The 16,351-nt window shown below is 43.7% G+C and overlaps 1 protein-coding gene across 1 annotated transcript in view; it reads left to right on the forward strand.

The window, feature by feature from the left end:
* Window positions 1-14,666, forward strand: part of LOC144768952 (SUN domain-containing protein 3-like) — a 32,503-nt gene extending 17,837 nt beyond the window's left edge. Inside the window, exons 3-5 of the mRNA XM_078652951.1 lie at window positions 1,075-1,443; window positions 8,481-8,570; window positions 14,350-14,666. Of these exons, the coding sequence (XP_078509077.1) occupies window positions 1,075-1,443; window positions 8,481-8,570; window positions 14,350-14,496 (606 nt within the window). The 3' untranslated portion in view covers window positions 14,497-14,666. The remainder of the gene's footprint in view (window positions 1-1,074; window positions 1,444-8,480; window positions 8,571-14,349) is intronic.
* The last annotated feature ends 1,685 nt before the right edge of the window (window positions 14,667-16,351 follow it).

The raw sequence follows: 16,351 nt of genomic DNA on the forward strand, positions 1-16,351 counted from the left end.
ACTTACTACAAGAGTGTAAGTTGCTACAAAAGTGCAGTTTGTGAATACCGAAAAGTAGTAAACTTACTCAAAGGTGTGAGTTACCTTTGTGAATCGGGCCCACAGAGACGAACTTAGTTTCAGACCATTCTTCCTTTCCCCAGATCCTACAGATAAGAAACCAAAAAGCTGTTTGAACGGTAGCTTCTTCACGTAGGAAGGATGTTTCTCCTTGTTGGTTGGAAAACAATATGCCACAGGCAGATTGGCTGGATACATGGGCGTGGCACCTCTGAGCGACACATAAGGACGAGGGCTAGAACGTTCTCGGTGATTACTTTCAGGGTTTTCAGTGTACTTAGGCTACTTGAGGGCAAGGGTTTTTTACTTCCTCAGAGGGCCTCTTTTATTGCAGGACGTGCAGGTGAAATGGGTGCATGGTCTAGGATTAGATCATTTTTCCATTTCACCCTCCACCAGATCTTGGGTGGAATGAACCTTACAACGGATGGTTGGTGAGCCTCTAGCGTGTTATTGTATGGTCGGAAACCTAGGTCTGGTGAGGAACCTGTCTTCTCAATAAAGAGGCCAAATATGTAGAATGTAAGTGAGAACTTTTGCTTGGATTCATGTTAACCAGGGCTGAGGAGCAGACTTGATTTATACTATAGAAGCAATAGCTAAGTTGTATGTATCTAGTAAGAGGTTCTGAATTACAACACAATATCCCTGAAGCAAACAGCAATCTACTCATAATGAGGTCCTAAGAAGTCAACAAGGCATTGTCGTTGAAGTGGGATGAGTGTCGGACATACTTTTTTTTCAACTTCCTCATGGATGTGATTGGCTTTCTTCCTTCTTGATGACACAAGGGCGAGAATTCCACTATACTGTTACTCAGCTGGTTATTGTCCAGCCCCCAAAAGTTTAAATTTAGCCTGGGTTAAGGACTTTGTTTGCTGTATAAAATTTGTATATTGATATCAATGTTCCCCTGGTGGCAGTAAATTCTCCAGTGATCTTAAAAGACCATCTACCCTCCTACCCACAATTCACATCCTGTTGCATCTCTTTGCTTTTTCCCTCTTTCTGCAGCAAGTCTTGGGGATGGTGAACAATGCAGTGAAGAAACTGCAAGAAGATGACATCCAGGTGCCAGACTATGCCCTGAAGTCTGCTGGTGCCAGCATCTTGAAGAGTCAGACCTCAGACAGCTATGAGAGCGATAACGCCCAGATGCTCTGGCACAACATTGTCTTGTGGAACTACTCGCCGGACCCAGACATTATCCTCCAGCCAGACGTGAACCCTGGAAACTGCTGGGCCTTCGCTGGGACGGAGGGTCACGTCACTGTGAAACTCGCTGAGGTGATCCGCCCAGTGGCCGTGACGTTACAACACATCCCAAGAGCCATCTCGCACCCCGGCGACATCACCAGCGCCCTTAAGGACTTCGCTATCTATGTAAGTCACAAAGTTGGGGCACACTGGCCAACACAAGTGCTAGGGGATCATCTCCACAAAAGTGGAGTTTTGAGGGAATTTTTGTAATTAGCTTGACAAGTATTGCATAATTGTGATGCCTTGTAACAAGTGTATGTATCAGGAGGCAGCTTGCACCAGCCCATTTCTCCTGTTAGTGCCGCCTAAAACAGAACCAACAATTAACCATGAAAGGGGGAAGAGGATGTGGCGTAATGCCAAGAGCTGCCGACGTCAGCGCTGGGGAACCAGGTTAGAGTCTCTACATCGGCTAATCATACTGTGATTCTGGGCAAATCAGTTTCTCTCCCTGTAAATTTTTTGTCCTTGACTGATGGTCATAAAAAGCACCAGTGTTGATGATAAGGTGCCGGTGCTGAGCACCGGAAATCATCAGCTCAAATTAGGCACTGGTATGTGTGGGGGAGTGCTTAACTTGTAAACACCGAATACCTAGGCTGCTTAGGGCCAGATGTAAGTGGCCCAATACCGGTCGGTAACGGCCGAAATTACCGAATTTCGGCCGTTACCGACCGGTATTGGGTTTTTGAGATGTAGGTGGCATTTTTTAAGGATTCGGTATTTTACCGAATCAGTAATTTAAGGATTCGGTAAAATACCGAATTCTTAACATACCGATTCGGTAAATTACCGAATCCAGGATGTAGGAAGCACTCAAGTTAGTGCATTCCTCAGTTAAGTATTCATTATTTACCACCAACTAGAAGTTGGTGGTAAATAATGAAAACCTTTGAAAAAGCATTTTTTTTGCTTTTCCAACAGTGCCATGTTGCAGACATACATGCCCGCAGACATACATGCCCTTGGGGCATGTATGTCTGCAACATGTGCACCCATGCACAATTGAGGGGTGCAACAGGGTCAAAGTGATACCCTGCCACCCTTCAATGTTTCCCCCAATTACCGAATCGGTAAAGTTACCGATTCGGTAATATGAATGGCAATTACCGAATCAGTAAATACCGATTCGGTAATTACCGAAACTTACCGATTCTGTAATTTTTTAGGAAAAATTACCTACATCCCATTTGCCTGTTCTTAAATACCGAATCGGTATGATTAAGTATTTAAGAATCGGTAATCTGGGATTACCTACATCTGGCCCCTAGTCTTGATTCTACCCCATGCTTCTTTCTTCTACCACCCTACACATCCGGTCTCTTTAGCTACTCCTTGGAATTAATTCTCCTCCCTGTGTTCTCACTTTGTCACTGTTTTCCTATCTTCCTCTTCGCCCTTCTTTCTCCCTTTTCTGACTTTCTCGTTCTTGCTCTGGCAGAAAGTCTGATGATGACAAATAAGTCCTGGTGCCCAAAAAATGAGTTTTGATGCCTACCACCTGCAACCACCGTTACAAATTAAGAACTGTGCCAAGCAATAGAAACGGAAAAAAATTCATTCCTGGTCACATAACTAGGGGATCAATAGAAGCAGCAGAAAGGGGGCAGAGTCCCTAGGAGCAGAGTGATGACGAGGAAGAAAGTCTGGTAGTCAACATACACATTCATTGTCTAAACTTCTGCCCTGAAGTAATTTGGCAACATGGGTAAATGTGAAAGCAAATCTCCTCTGGCTCAGTCACAAGTAGACTATTTTAAAATCTCTTGCATGGTTAAGGCACCTGCTTCAGAGAAGTGTTTGTACACAACAAGTTCCAAGGTATCATTGCTTTGGCATTTGGTTGTCTTGGCATTCGGCAGTACCAGAACAGTGCTCCTGAAAAAAAGAGATTAGCGCAGGGTAGCCTCTGACATCCCACCCAGCCTCTAAAAGTACCCTCAAGCAGGTCCCTTGGCTCCCATGATCCAACAGGAGACATCCACATGGTCTCCATTGGTGTTCACTACCTTTCAGAAGCCAATGCTGCATGTTTTTTCCACAGTGACTCTTATGTAGTGGGAGAGCCCTGCCGGGTGAGTGATGTACATATTGATAGAGAATGCATAAGTATGTGTAAAAAGTTCTGCAAAAGTAAAAAAAAAAAGGCATTTCAAGATATGAATTGTGAATTAAAATTATAGAGGATTAGCAATGCATAAATAAGAATTTGAAATATGTGGTTTGCAAAATATTAGCCAACATTTGTAAAACAATAGTACCACCACGGCACACCTGGTGCAAAGTAGGTATAAAGTATATAAGTAGAGGCATTCCCATATAGGGTCCGTCTATCCCGCCAGCTCACAACTGTAGGCAACAGGATATATCATACGTACCTTTTTTTAACCACAATTGTAAATGAATAATTTATTTTCTACATGACAACTGTGCAATGTTTATTTTTCAAACGATGATGCTGATAACAAGTAAATACTAATTAATCTTAATTTAAGTCAGAGTAGTAACCCCAAAATAAATGCAGTACATCAAACATTACAATTTTCCAGCAAAGGTCCTATTGAAATTGCATGGAAATTAAAATAATTACTATTGTAGCGACTTTAATATTTAATGTATTCTATGTACAGGGCTGGCATAAGGGCAGCCTTGAAATGCGGGTGACAAGATCACTAGAAAACAACAATGTTTTATTGTGCTTAAGGAGGCAACCAACCAAATGCTACGTCTTGCACCCTCGCATGTGTCATTTGTCAATCTGGTTTGGGTTGAAACCACGACTCGACTCACTCGACTGGTGCTTGTCAGCCTTTCTGAGCCTTCGGGAGCCTGAGAGGAACTTGGGGTGCAAACCCATGCTCAAAATGTTTTGGTTTGCTTGGCCTAGCACAGGGTTCCCCAAAGTCGGTCCTGGAGGGCCAGATCCATGCCAGATTTATAAGATAACTATCTATACTAATATAATAAAGAGAGAGCCCAAACCTTTGAGGCGGGTAATCTCAGGAACCACAGCACCAATCACAACACCCAATACAGCGTTGGAAAGGGCAGTTGCAGCAGAAGGACATAGGCTATGCAGACACCCACCATATACATTTAAAAGGTAAATGACCGTGCCAGCAAAGTAGTCCCTTGTGGGCGTGTCTGCGTTGTGCTGTGGGCGTGTGCTGGGGGCGTGACAAACGCTGGGGGCATGTGGTACGTTCCACCCTTCATGCCATGTCTCATATCGTGTGCTGTGGGCATGTGCTGGGGGCGTGGGCGTGTGCGGGGCGCGGGATTACGGAAAAAAAAGCGAGCGCTGTGCCCAATATTTCATTGTTTTTTCTTCTCAGGTTCTGTACATTCCAGCTCCGGTTGTCCACCCTGCTCCCTTTAAATACCCCTGCACCCCATAATCATAACCTACCCTTACTCCTTAAAATACCCCAACACCCTTAAACACTAACCTATCTTAACCCTATAAATATACCCTGTACCCCAAAACCCAAACCTATCCCTAAACCCTAAAAATACCCCTGTACCCCAAAACCCAAACCTACCCCTGAACCCTAAAATACCCCTGTACCCCAAAACCCAAACCTAGCCCTGAACCCTAAAAATACCCCTGTACCCCAAAACCCAAACCTAGCCCTGAACCATAAAAATAACCCTGTACCCCAAAACCCAAATCTACCCCTGAACCCTAAAATACCTCTGTACCCCAAAACCCAAACCTAGCCCTGAACCCTAAAAATACCCCTGTACCCCCAAACCTATCCCTGAACCCTTAAAATACCCCTGTACCCCAAAACCCAAACCTACCCCTGAACCCTAAACATACCCCTATACCCCAAAACCTAGCCCTGAACCCTAAAAATACCCCTGTACCCCAAAACCCATACCTATCCCTAAACCCTAAAACAACCCCTGTACCCCATAACCCAAAACTATATCTGGACCCTTAAAATACCCAAACACCCCAAAACATATACCTCAGTACCCCAAAACATATACCCCTATACCCATACTTACCTTATCCAAACATTAAAAAAAACACATGCTTTTACCATTCATGCATTTACAACGAATTTCGTTGTAAATGTATGCGTGGTAAAGCATATAAAATGTAATGCCATGCGTTATAATGGCATTGCGGAGTCATGGTACTTTCGTAATGAAAGTATGCAGAGTGATGGTATGCGGAAAGAAAGTTGCGGAATAATGGGTGTTTACCCTCCCCCGGTAAGTACATTGGTGTCACGGCGGCTCACATCTCCAGCAACATACTCCTATGTTTTCACCACCGATTTGAAAAATGCACAGGTCTCTCTCATTGATGGCCAGCACCGACATACACTTTTAGACACACCTCCCGCCACACGTTCTAGAATTGCGAACTTTAGAGCTGGGGAGCTACGTTCGCATCTCGGCATCAGCTCAACATCCTGTGATTCCAGGCAAATCGCGTTGTCTCCCCGTGCCTACCACAAATGAATGTGTTCTTCAGTAATGTAAATTGTGCTCATGCCATGTTGTCGTGTTCGCGCTATATAGTATTGCAAGGAAAAATAAAGTAGGGAAACTCGAGTTCACACACTACTGAACGTGCACTCTTAAGTGCATCAGCAGTGCACTGTGAATCGGAGCGTTTCACAGGCCTGTCACAGATAAGAAATGCTATCAAAACGAAATCCTACAAAACAATATACTACTGGCCGGCAGCAATTCATACCCGGACAACGTCGGGACGGGCTGCTAGTATTTATATAAATGAGGATATGCTAAAAATCTGGCATGGATCAGTCCCTCCAGGACTAACTTTGTAGAACCCTGGCTAGCAGAACAAGTGGAATCTGGTCCTTTTAATGATTGTGGAGTTTCTGCTGAGCCTGCCAACTTCAATTACTCTTCCATTTCCTTCCTCATTCTTGGAGTATATTTGTTCAGCAGTAGACAATATCCTTGCTTTTAATAAAAGTTTATAGCTACTGCTTATGTCACCAATTTTAATTCTTGACCTTTTAGCATACTTTACTCCTTCAACACATCTTTGCCTGGCGCGTGTGGCTATATGGATTACTGGACCATCTCTTATTACTCCCTCTTTTTAGGTATACATACACTGAGCATTCCCCTGCTCTCAGGCCCAGGCGGTGCTGTGTAGCTGCTTATATTTTAATCCTTATTACAAATTACATTTATAATTTGCAAGTCATTCTCTCACATACCTTCACCCATAACACCACCTGGCGCTGCATGCCATAACACGATAATATGAGAACAACAAGGACCCCCTGATTGAGAATTGATATAATTCCTAGGACAGGAAAAAGCAGATTGTATATAACATTCTTAGGCAATTACAACAACAGTATAGGACTGTAGGTGGCAAGAATAGGAGACATAAAAAATACACTCTATTATAAGCCTATATTGTATTTTAATAGACATTCAAATTACAATCATAAATCATAATACAACATAATACATATTAATAAATATACAATAAAGTTAAAACCATCTTCATATAAAATTAATTGCCACTTTGTGTATTAATTAAGTGTTTTTAATTGATTTTCTGTTATATTCTTGTTTTATATGAAGATGGTTTTAACGTTATTGTATATTTATTAATATGTATTATGTTGTATTATGATTTATGATTGTAATATGATTGTCTATTAAAATACAATATAGGCTTATAATAGAGTGTATTTTTTATGTTTCCTATTCTTGCCACCTTCAGTCCTATACTGTTGTTGTAATTGCCTAGGAATGTTATATACAATCTGCCTTAACACGATAACCACACCTCAGTGGGCATCACATACATATTTAAAATAATTCCCACATAGGCACAAATCAAAAACCACGCCTTCCAACCACACACCTTACAGGGTGTCGCTTCCTCTCTGTGGGTGTAAGCGCTTCAGCACCCCACATTAGGGGTAGTAAACGTAATACAAATGCTACATTACAATACAATACCACACAGGTAAAACTAAAACCAAGGCGCGGCCGAGTTGCACACCCTCAACATCCTTTAAGCATGGATTGAATGGATGAATGGAAATTCTGTGATGTTGGATGGAAATTCTGTAATGTTGGATGGAAAATCTATGATGTTGGATGGAAAATCTATGATGTTGGATGGAAAATCTATGATGTTGGATGAAAAATCTATGATGTTGGATGGAAAATCTATGATGTTGCTCAGAGAACTCAAATGATAAGAATGGTTTAGCTCTCGCTTCCATCAGGCAGTTCTCTCTTAAGTTGAGAAGAGCGCTTTTAGTGCCTAGGATTGGTCTAAAGCCTGAGTGCATGCCTCCAGGCAGGGAGATGACCTGTGGTGCAGCAACGGTGCAATGGACCTTAAAGGAAGAAGGAAAAATGACTTTCTGATTAGGTTGTAAAAGATTGCCACAACTGGGATGCATAGTGTCCCTCATGCCCTTGGACATTAGCGCCATTGTGCCTGCTGCATTAATCCTAGCTAGGACTCTGGAGATTGCTTTCATGTGACCACCTTTATCCAAGCCATTACGGACAACGTTTACAGTCTTGTCATTTTTTATGGTAGCCAAATGTAATCTGGGTGTTGTAGTCTTGTTTGGCTTCCATTGAACCAATTAGACGAACACAGCTGAAATCGATGATTTGTAGTTGAAAAGTTTAAGTGCCTTATCTACATCTCAGCAGATGGAATAGTCCATCACAAACGTGACAAACATCCCGTCCGCCGTATTACGATCTCTATAGGATATATTGAGATCGTAATATGGGGGATGGGATCTCTGTCACGTTTGAGACAGGGTCTTCCATCTGCCATGATCAAAATTAGTTCCAATTCTGGAGAGTCTCACACGTCGGCTATCAGTGACCTGTTCAGAATTTGAGTAGGGTGTGGTGAAGAAATCTATAACCTAACATGAGGTAACACATGGTCATCTCATCCGTTATTCTTCTAATTGCAATACGATGAGCAAAAATCAGTTAGATAACAGTAACCAATTTATTTGCAGCGCTATGAAGCAGCCTGGCTGTGCCAGCAAGCTCTATTTAAATAAAAATAATACTGTTCACTAAAGATGGAGCGTACTGAGCCTGCAATATTGCAACAGCATGCATGTAGTGCTTAATGTTCTGCCTAACTATAGCTCCACATCTCTTTCCAGGGCTTAAATGAGGGCACAGAGGAGGCAGCATCCCTTGGACAATTCACCTACGACTCCGAAGGAGATCCGATCCAGACCTTCAAGCTGGAGGTATGTGAGTTGTGTGACATGCCAGGTTGTGTTAGGTTCAAAATATTCAAACAAAGAAACAACTGGTAGAGCAGTCATGCCACAGTAAGACCCAAGGTGTGCATCATGGTGAAATATAATGAATTTAAAGAACCCATTCATAGAAGGGTGGTACTGGGTGTGAGGACAAAAGACTGCGTTGAGCATGAAGGACATGTGACGTGAGCATTATTATTAGCCCCCCGGCCATGTCTGATGCCACAGGGGCTAATTTTCATGGACCTGTGATGCTACTTAAATGAACAGTCTTCACCGAACAGTGGCATAACACCAAATGATGAGGCCCCCCTGCAGAATATTTGGAGGGGCCCCTGAGACTCCATGTTTTTCAGTTATTCATAGTCCTGAGGCTGTCTGGGGGAGGGGGGGCAGTGTGGGGGTGCTGAAGGCGTGGGCCCCTCAAGCACCACAGGGTACGCTCCAGCCAGCGGACAATAACAATTTTATTTGACAAGAAATTCATTTTTAGTACATATAACTATAGACAGCTGCTATACCCCCTTCAACACTGGTAGATGTTTTGTTTGGTCCTTGTGTCCTTTCCTTTGTGTTTTTGACCTTGATATTCCTTTCTATAATGGCCTTATATGCCACTGTCATCACAAACGTCTACGACAGTCTGGTACCATCAGCTGCGCATAGGCCTCAAGATGAGTGGTGCACACTTGGTATTCCATAGTTTGCCATCCGAGAAGGCCCTGATGTGCCAATCGCTTCTGTACTGGCCTGTGCAGTTCAACCAGAGTAGGATGTTCTTGTAGTAAGCGTTCAACTTCTGCTCCGTCATGGTCTGTCCTAGAGCATCTCTTGTCATTCAGAAAGGTCTTTCAGAGCAGCTACTGGTGCAGTCTGCCATCACATCATAGTTTGCAGACTCCTTCAGCAGTTGCACAACACACCCTTGGTTAACCTGCTTTCCACCTCTGAAAATACTCTATGTCGGCTGTTGAGAGGCAGCATCCACCATCCCTAACTCTTTGAGGGCAATGCCCAGTAAAGAATAAATTGAGCAATCAGCATTGACACCCACTTCCCAATGACTTTCAGTGTCTTTCTGTCAGTGTGCATAATGTGCAAAAAACTCTCTACATTATTGAGACCAAGGTCCCGACCTAGACCCACACATCTGGGGAAACCGTGACCACTTCAGAAGGCAAGCACTTGGCTTCTTGACCGATGCTGACCACCAGGTTGGCTGCATGCGTACCTTTTTCCTGCACCTGTCTTTCCTGGGTTTAGACCTTGGATGCTTTGCAGGCCCAGACTTGGTGGAGCTCGGTTCCCCTGTTTCAGCCCACCGGCCTGCAGCCAAAGTCACCTGCTTTGGATCTGCACTCTGGGGATTAGGTTGCCATTGATCTGATGAAATATCACACACAAGGTGCTCAACAAGCAATAAGTGGAACAGTTACTTGGAGGTCGCCAACTTCTTCCCATCCACCCATCCTTTCAATTTGTTGGTTGCACCATACATCTAAAACTCCTATAGCCCTTGTATCTGATTCATTGTCTCCTCAAACTGTAATGGGTAGTGCACAAAGATATGCTTCAACTGCGTTATAAACATTGCTGTCCTACAAACGTGCACCTAGCTTTCAGTCATCCAACTCCATAATCATCAATGCTGCTGAGAGAGCTGACGGAGTAAACTTGTTTGACTGTCCTCTTTACTGCTTCTGGTAAGCTTCACAACCAAACCCTTACAAAGCCACCTGTGCAAAGACATCCACGCCACAGAGTACATCTCGACTAAACCTTTAGCGACGAGAGGGTGAATGATTCTCAGTTGCAGGTACTGCTGCAGGCATTACAGGTGCAGGAGAAGAGTTTTAAGCCTCAATATTGAGTCTTGTTATATCAGGCACATGGGCCCTATCTTTTATTCTTCATTCTCCAGCCTGTGCTAATAACTTTGAAACTCCCTAGCTCTTTACTTATGCCAGCTTGGCTTTCTCCACCTAAAACTCCACTGGCTTGATCTGGAAAGCGACCGAGTCTGGGATGGAGATGCTGTGCTGAGGCCACAGAGTTAAGATAGTATAGTTCTTTCTCTTGATGGATCTCCACTCTGTGCTTGACATTGGTACTTTAACAGAGAGGCCAAGGCCTCAGTTTACATAGGGTAAGTAATTCTCACTCCCAAAACTACTGACACTACTGGTTGTGACTACTTGAGGAGGTGGGAATATCATTGAATTTTGAATTTCCCCCTGAGCAGTCCTAAGGAATGCAACATTTCCATGGAAATTGGGATCACTACAAACTTCTTATAACAATTTCCCATTTTTGGGCAATTTCCCCCACTGCAATATGCACTGATTTTTACCTAGTAAAATGTGCAGACGAGGAACAGGCAGAATGCTGTATTCCTTTGAGAGTTGTAATTCCCAATTTGTCTAGAAACAGGGCACGCTTGTGTGGAATTCACAAAACTCCACTTTAATTGTATGTTTATGAGTGCAGAGATTACGCGGTTGGGGCAGAGAAATCCGCACATAAAAAGATATAACGAGTAAGGGTGGGTGGAGTTGGCAGAGTAACACTATGCAGAGTTGAAAAAAAACTCTGTAAAAACTCTGCTCAGTTTCGCTCCGCTCCACCCGAATAATACAACAGAAATCTCACACACCTTTGGTAAAGCAAATAAGCAACTCTACCTTTACACGCCACAGAGCATACAATTATCTCACAAAAGTCAAATTCGAAATATAGCAAGCAGTAAGAGAGATGATGATTTGGGGTCCCCCCTAACCTAGGGAGAGGATCAAGCAGATGCCTTGAACACAAAGAGCACATCATGTTGAACGATGAGGTGGTGGTCCCATCCTCGTAGGACCACCCCAAGCAAAGTTATGGGCAAAATACAATCCTAACCAAAGGCCCCGGAAAGAATTATGGTGGGAGGTTCTAGAATGCAGTGAATATTATAGTATCTGCTCTCCCGCTGAGCCGGGGAGAGCCGTTGCAGCTTGAGGAATGGTTTCCTCTCAGTCTGGTGGGTCTGATGGAGGTGCCCATCGCACCAGGCACCTCAACAGTGATTCTATCAGCACTGGCTTGTTACCATTTATTGTGAGCTGTGGGAGTTAACATTGTTGTTTCTGCTTTTCAACATTCCTGGACCTCAGTACAGTTTCTTCTATTTCCATTATCTGATTAATTCTTACAATAGAAAATCTTAAGAGCCAAACTATATTGTGCTAAACTAACTTGTTCTCTGAGGTCCAGACTTGGATCTGAACCACTAGCCACCAAAGGGAAGCTGTTCCACTAACTCTTGTAGCTGCAAGGATATCCCGGTAATAACCGTGAGGAGATTCCATGTGTTCTCAAATAACCAGGAATCTAGCTACTTGGTCTTTGTGACAGAGAGTCTGATTCACAAAAGTAAACTCTTACTTTTGTGGAGAACTCTGCACATAAAAAGATAGGCCTGTCCGATCATTTTATGTGTGGAGTTCTCAGTCCCGACTGTGGAGTCTTCACAGTCGTAAACTTACTATTAACTCATAATTTGTATTTTATTTAGCAACCAGAATTGTTTCTTTATTAATAAAGAATATCAGTTTAAAATAATTCATCATATAAATATATGTACAATAGAAATTGTTGTCAAGCAACAAAAACTATGGATCAAATAAGCAACCATATACCACTTTGAAAGGGAGATGCAACTCTTGGCACCTAAGTTATACGACATCTATATTGTTCAGGATAACCAATGCATTACAAACACTGTGCTGTTCGTACACAGTCGCAAAATTCAAGGTAACTCTGGATTCTGTTCACAGCTACCAGCAATTTACAATCAGAAGAAATATTTTGGCAATTTAGAGTCCAATTGGTGAATCTGGAAAGGAAGACAACAGGATCATACAATAGCAGCTTAACATATCCTTTGTACAGAGTGGTGGAACCAGGAAGCGGTCCAGATCTCCTGGTTTAGTGCTAGGGCCCACCAGGCTTTTGAAAAATGTAATCTATTGAGGTGGTGTTCTTAGCAACTGCAGGTCAATGGCTCAACAGCCAAGAAGGATGGTACAGTACAGAGGTTGAATGGGTCGACAAGTACAAAGGATCACATGAAGACCATGCAAACATCTAGAAGGCACCAGGGTCTGTCTATCTTACAGGCCAACAACACAAAATGATGAAATGCCTGTGCTCACACCACATTGAGAAAAGGCTAGTGGGGTCTGTGAAAATGCAAGTGGGCAGGGGCCCTCAAAAGTCAAAGAAATAGTGAAGCAAATATTGGAGTAAGGAGGGGGGTTTGCTGAGCAGCAGTGTCACCTCTCAGCGTACCTGTACTTGTGGATGAGTTTCTTTGGCATGCCTTTTGGTGCTCTTTTTCTGCAGCTATGAATACTTGGAGCTGGATGGGAGCTTTCATGCAGCCAAGGCCAGAAGCATGGTAGGTCAACCACATCAGTGGGACATCAAGGGGTGGCCCGCAGAGCTCGCAGGTGGCAGGGCGGACGCGGGGGGGATTGCGCAGGGGTGTGGCATGGGGGATCGCGCATCGATCAATTGTAAAACAAAAACACAACTAAAATACGCTTTCCTTGCCTGCCGGCCGGGTCCTACATCTCTGCTCCTGCTCTCCTTGAGCTCATCAAGGAACAGGAAGCAGGCCCCACTAACCAATCACAAAGCTGCAATGCAGCGTTGTGATTGGTGAGCACCAAGGCTCCCCTGACGAATCACAACTCTGCAATACAGCATTGTGATTGGTTTTGAGGGTCCTGGTTTGACGCTCAACCAGGGAATGGGGGCCTGGGCTTGTTCTCCACGCAGGCTGTAATGAAACCTGCATGGAGAATGCGGAAAATGCGCATGACTGGTTTGGGCGGCCCGAGAAATCCGACCAAACAGTCATTGCGCACTTAGGAGTGGGCAAACCACTCCTCCCCTGCCCTGGTCCAAGAGCAGAGTAGCCCCGCCCACCCTCCCACAAAGCACCAGGAAGCAGCTTAAAATGATAATAATGCAAATTTATGATCATTTTAGGTTAAAAGCAGTGGGGTGACGATCCACCGCCATAGCGGAGGAGGAACCCCTGGGGACATCAGGCTTAGTTGTATCCTTAAGAAAGCAGCAGTTTTTCATTCGAAAGGCACCACAGCAGGGTCTACATGTCTGTGAGTTAATGTAGAAGTTGCCTAAATTAGTTATGTGCTTCAGTGTTTATTTCCAGTCCATGGGAGTTAGCTATCAGCACAGGCAAGGCATTTCTTTACCAAATGATACAGCTGGAGATATTTCCTTCACATCACAGAGGATTTTTCCTGATGGGGAATATTTTCACAAGGGGGATATCTCCATTCACATTTCAAAGAGTATTGCCAGTGACTTGGTTGAAGATATTTGTATATAGGGGATATTTACAACCCTCAAGGGGGATATTTCAAGTTTCAATAGTTGTATATTTTTAGGCACATGTTGACTATTTACACTCATACTGCAGGGGTATTTACAGTCTTATGGTAAGGGTGGCATTTTAAGTTAGAGGGCAAGCTAATGTCAATTACCTGGCATGGGTATTTTCCATTTTGATGTATCATATATTTCTAGCTACACATGCACGTTAAATGGATCATCAAGGCAATGAGAGTGAGTTTGCCCCCTGATAATCCTGCTGAAAATCCACCTTATTTCCACGTGGACTCCTTTGGAGAACAAACTCCTCTTTTTCTAGTAAGCATTGGTAATGATGTTTTTCTTTTTCTTCCATTTTCAGGAAACAAAAGCTGACAAATTTAAATACATCCAGCTGAAAGTGCTGAGCAACTGGGGTAACCCTGAGTACACCTGTATCTACAGATTCAGAGTCCACCGGGAATTGCCAAGACATGTGCAGACAGACTCAGAAGACTCAAGAAAATAATGTCCGGAATTGATGTAAAGTAAAACACGCTTTAAGCTAAACCAAGAAGATGGTAATAGAAACTTACAGTATACGGGCATAAAAGGAAAAGAATACATTTCAAAGGAGAACATTAAATCCCTTTTCTTATTCACCTCATCAGCTGTCACTTGCTGTATTTGATTGGTGATTACTTCTAAGAAAAGAATCGGGCAGTGTTAGACATTGTGTCTCTAGTTGGCAGAGGTATGCACCCTGACCAAGTAGGGACCGTACTCCTACTCAGGGTGGGTCACCATACAATCCCAGATTATCCTGTGCTCACCCCCTGGTAGCCTGGAACAGAGCAGGTAGGCTTAACTTAGAAGGCAATGTGTACAGTCTTTGTGCAATAACTCATTCAACAACACAGTAAATACACCACGAAAACACCCCACAACAGATTAGAAAACTAGATATTCTTCATCTGAGTAAAACAAGACCAAAACGACCACAATTCATCAAGTAGAAGTCGAGATATTGAATGTGGAAGAAATAAATGCAATAAAGCACTTAGAAGCAGGTAGCGCTAAAAAGGTTACTTCATGTCGCGAGGGACTGGTGCAGATCCAAAGCTCAGGCCAACCACGATGGATCGTGGGTCGGCTACAGGGACTCACATGTCCCTATGGACATAGTACCGTGGATCCTGAGTTGCAGTCTTCACGGCGAGGCTTTGCATCGTCCGGCATCAGTTCCAGGAGGCTGTCAGCAGTGCGGCGCGGCTTTGCCCGGATGCGCGCTGCACCGCGTCGGATTTTGCAGAAACTAAGCTGCAGAACCCACTTCTGAGACCCAGAACTTGGAGGGTACATCTCAGGCATGGGAGAACTCACAGAAGGCAGAGTCCAGCAACATCAGCAGAACTACAAAAAGTTATTTGTGTCCCTGAGACTTCACAAACAGGAGGCAAGCTAACAAGCCCTAAGAGATAACTTTGGAGGGAAGGCAGAGTCCAGCTCTCCTTCCAGCAGAGTCAGAGAGCAGCAGGCAGCAGGGCAACAAAAGAAAAGCATTCCTTCCAGATAAACAGTCCAATTGTGTCCTTTGAGCAGCACCGCAGTTCTTCTGACAGAGATCCGGTGTAGGTGCAGAAGTGCCTAATTTGGGAAGGTCATAGACCGAGTACTTATACCCAAATGTGCCTTTGATGTGGGTAAAACTTCAAATAGTGGCTTTGAAGTGCACAAGTGCCCCTTTCAAGCCGGCCCTGTCTGCAGGTTCTCTATGGGGATCACCAGCCATCTGTGTGGGGTCAGATCATCACTCTTTGATGTTCTGGTGTGTCCCCCCCCTTTCCCTCATCCGCCCAGGCTGGCCATCAGAATGCAGATGTATGCAGAGGGGTGTTCAGCCACCCCTGGTCTTCCTGGGGTTATGGCTGTTGGGGAGGAATGCATGAATGAGAACTGTCACCCCATCCAGATGTGTATTGGAGACTCATAGAGCAAAGTTTATTTGAATTTTAAATTGTATTTATTGACAACATTTAGAAAAAAAAGAATCTGACAAGCCACAACCACGGTCATTCTGTTACAAATTTGTCAATAGATACTATAAGATGATACAAACCAAAGACCATAGCAATATACCTCTGGGTAAGTAGCTCATTGATCAACATTTCAAATTGTACAGTGGTGATGTTCCCGTTGTGATGTAGAGTGTAATCAAGGACACATTGGAAGGCAGCTAAACATAAATAAAAGTTGGATAATAAGAATCAAGATTATTGCGCCATTTATCATGTACCCCGAAGATCATGTAAGCCAGTATCACCCATATGGCTCCTGCTTCACATTTACCAGTCATTCTACGTCATCACTGCATTCTCTCCCTC

Source organism: Lissotriton helveticus, chromosome 7, assembly GCF_964261635.1.
Source record: "Lissotriton helveticus chromosome 7, aLisHel1.1, whole genome shotgun sequence".
Lineage (NCBI taxonomy): Eukaryota > Metazoa > Chordata > Amphibia > Caudata > Salamandridae > Lissotriton > Lissotriton helveticus.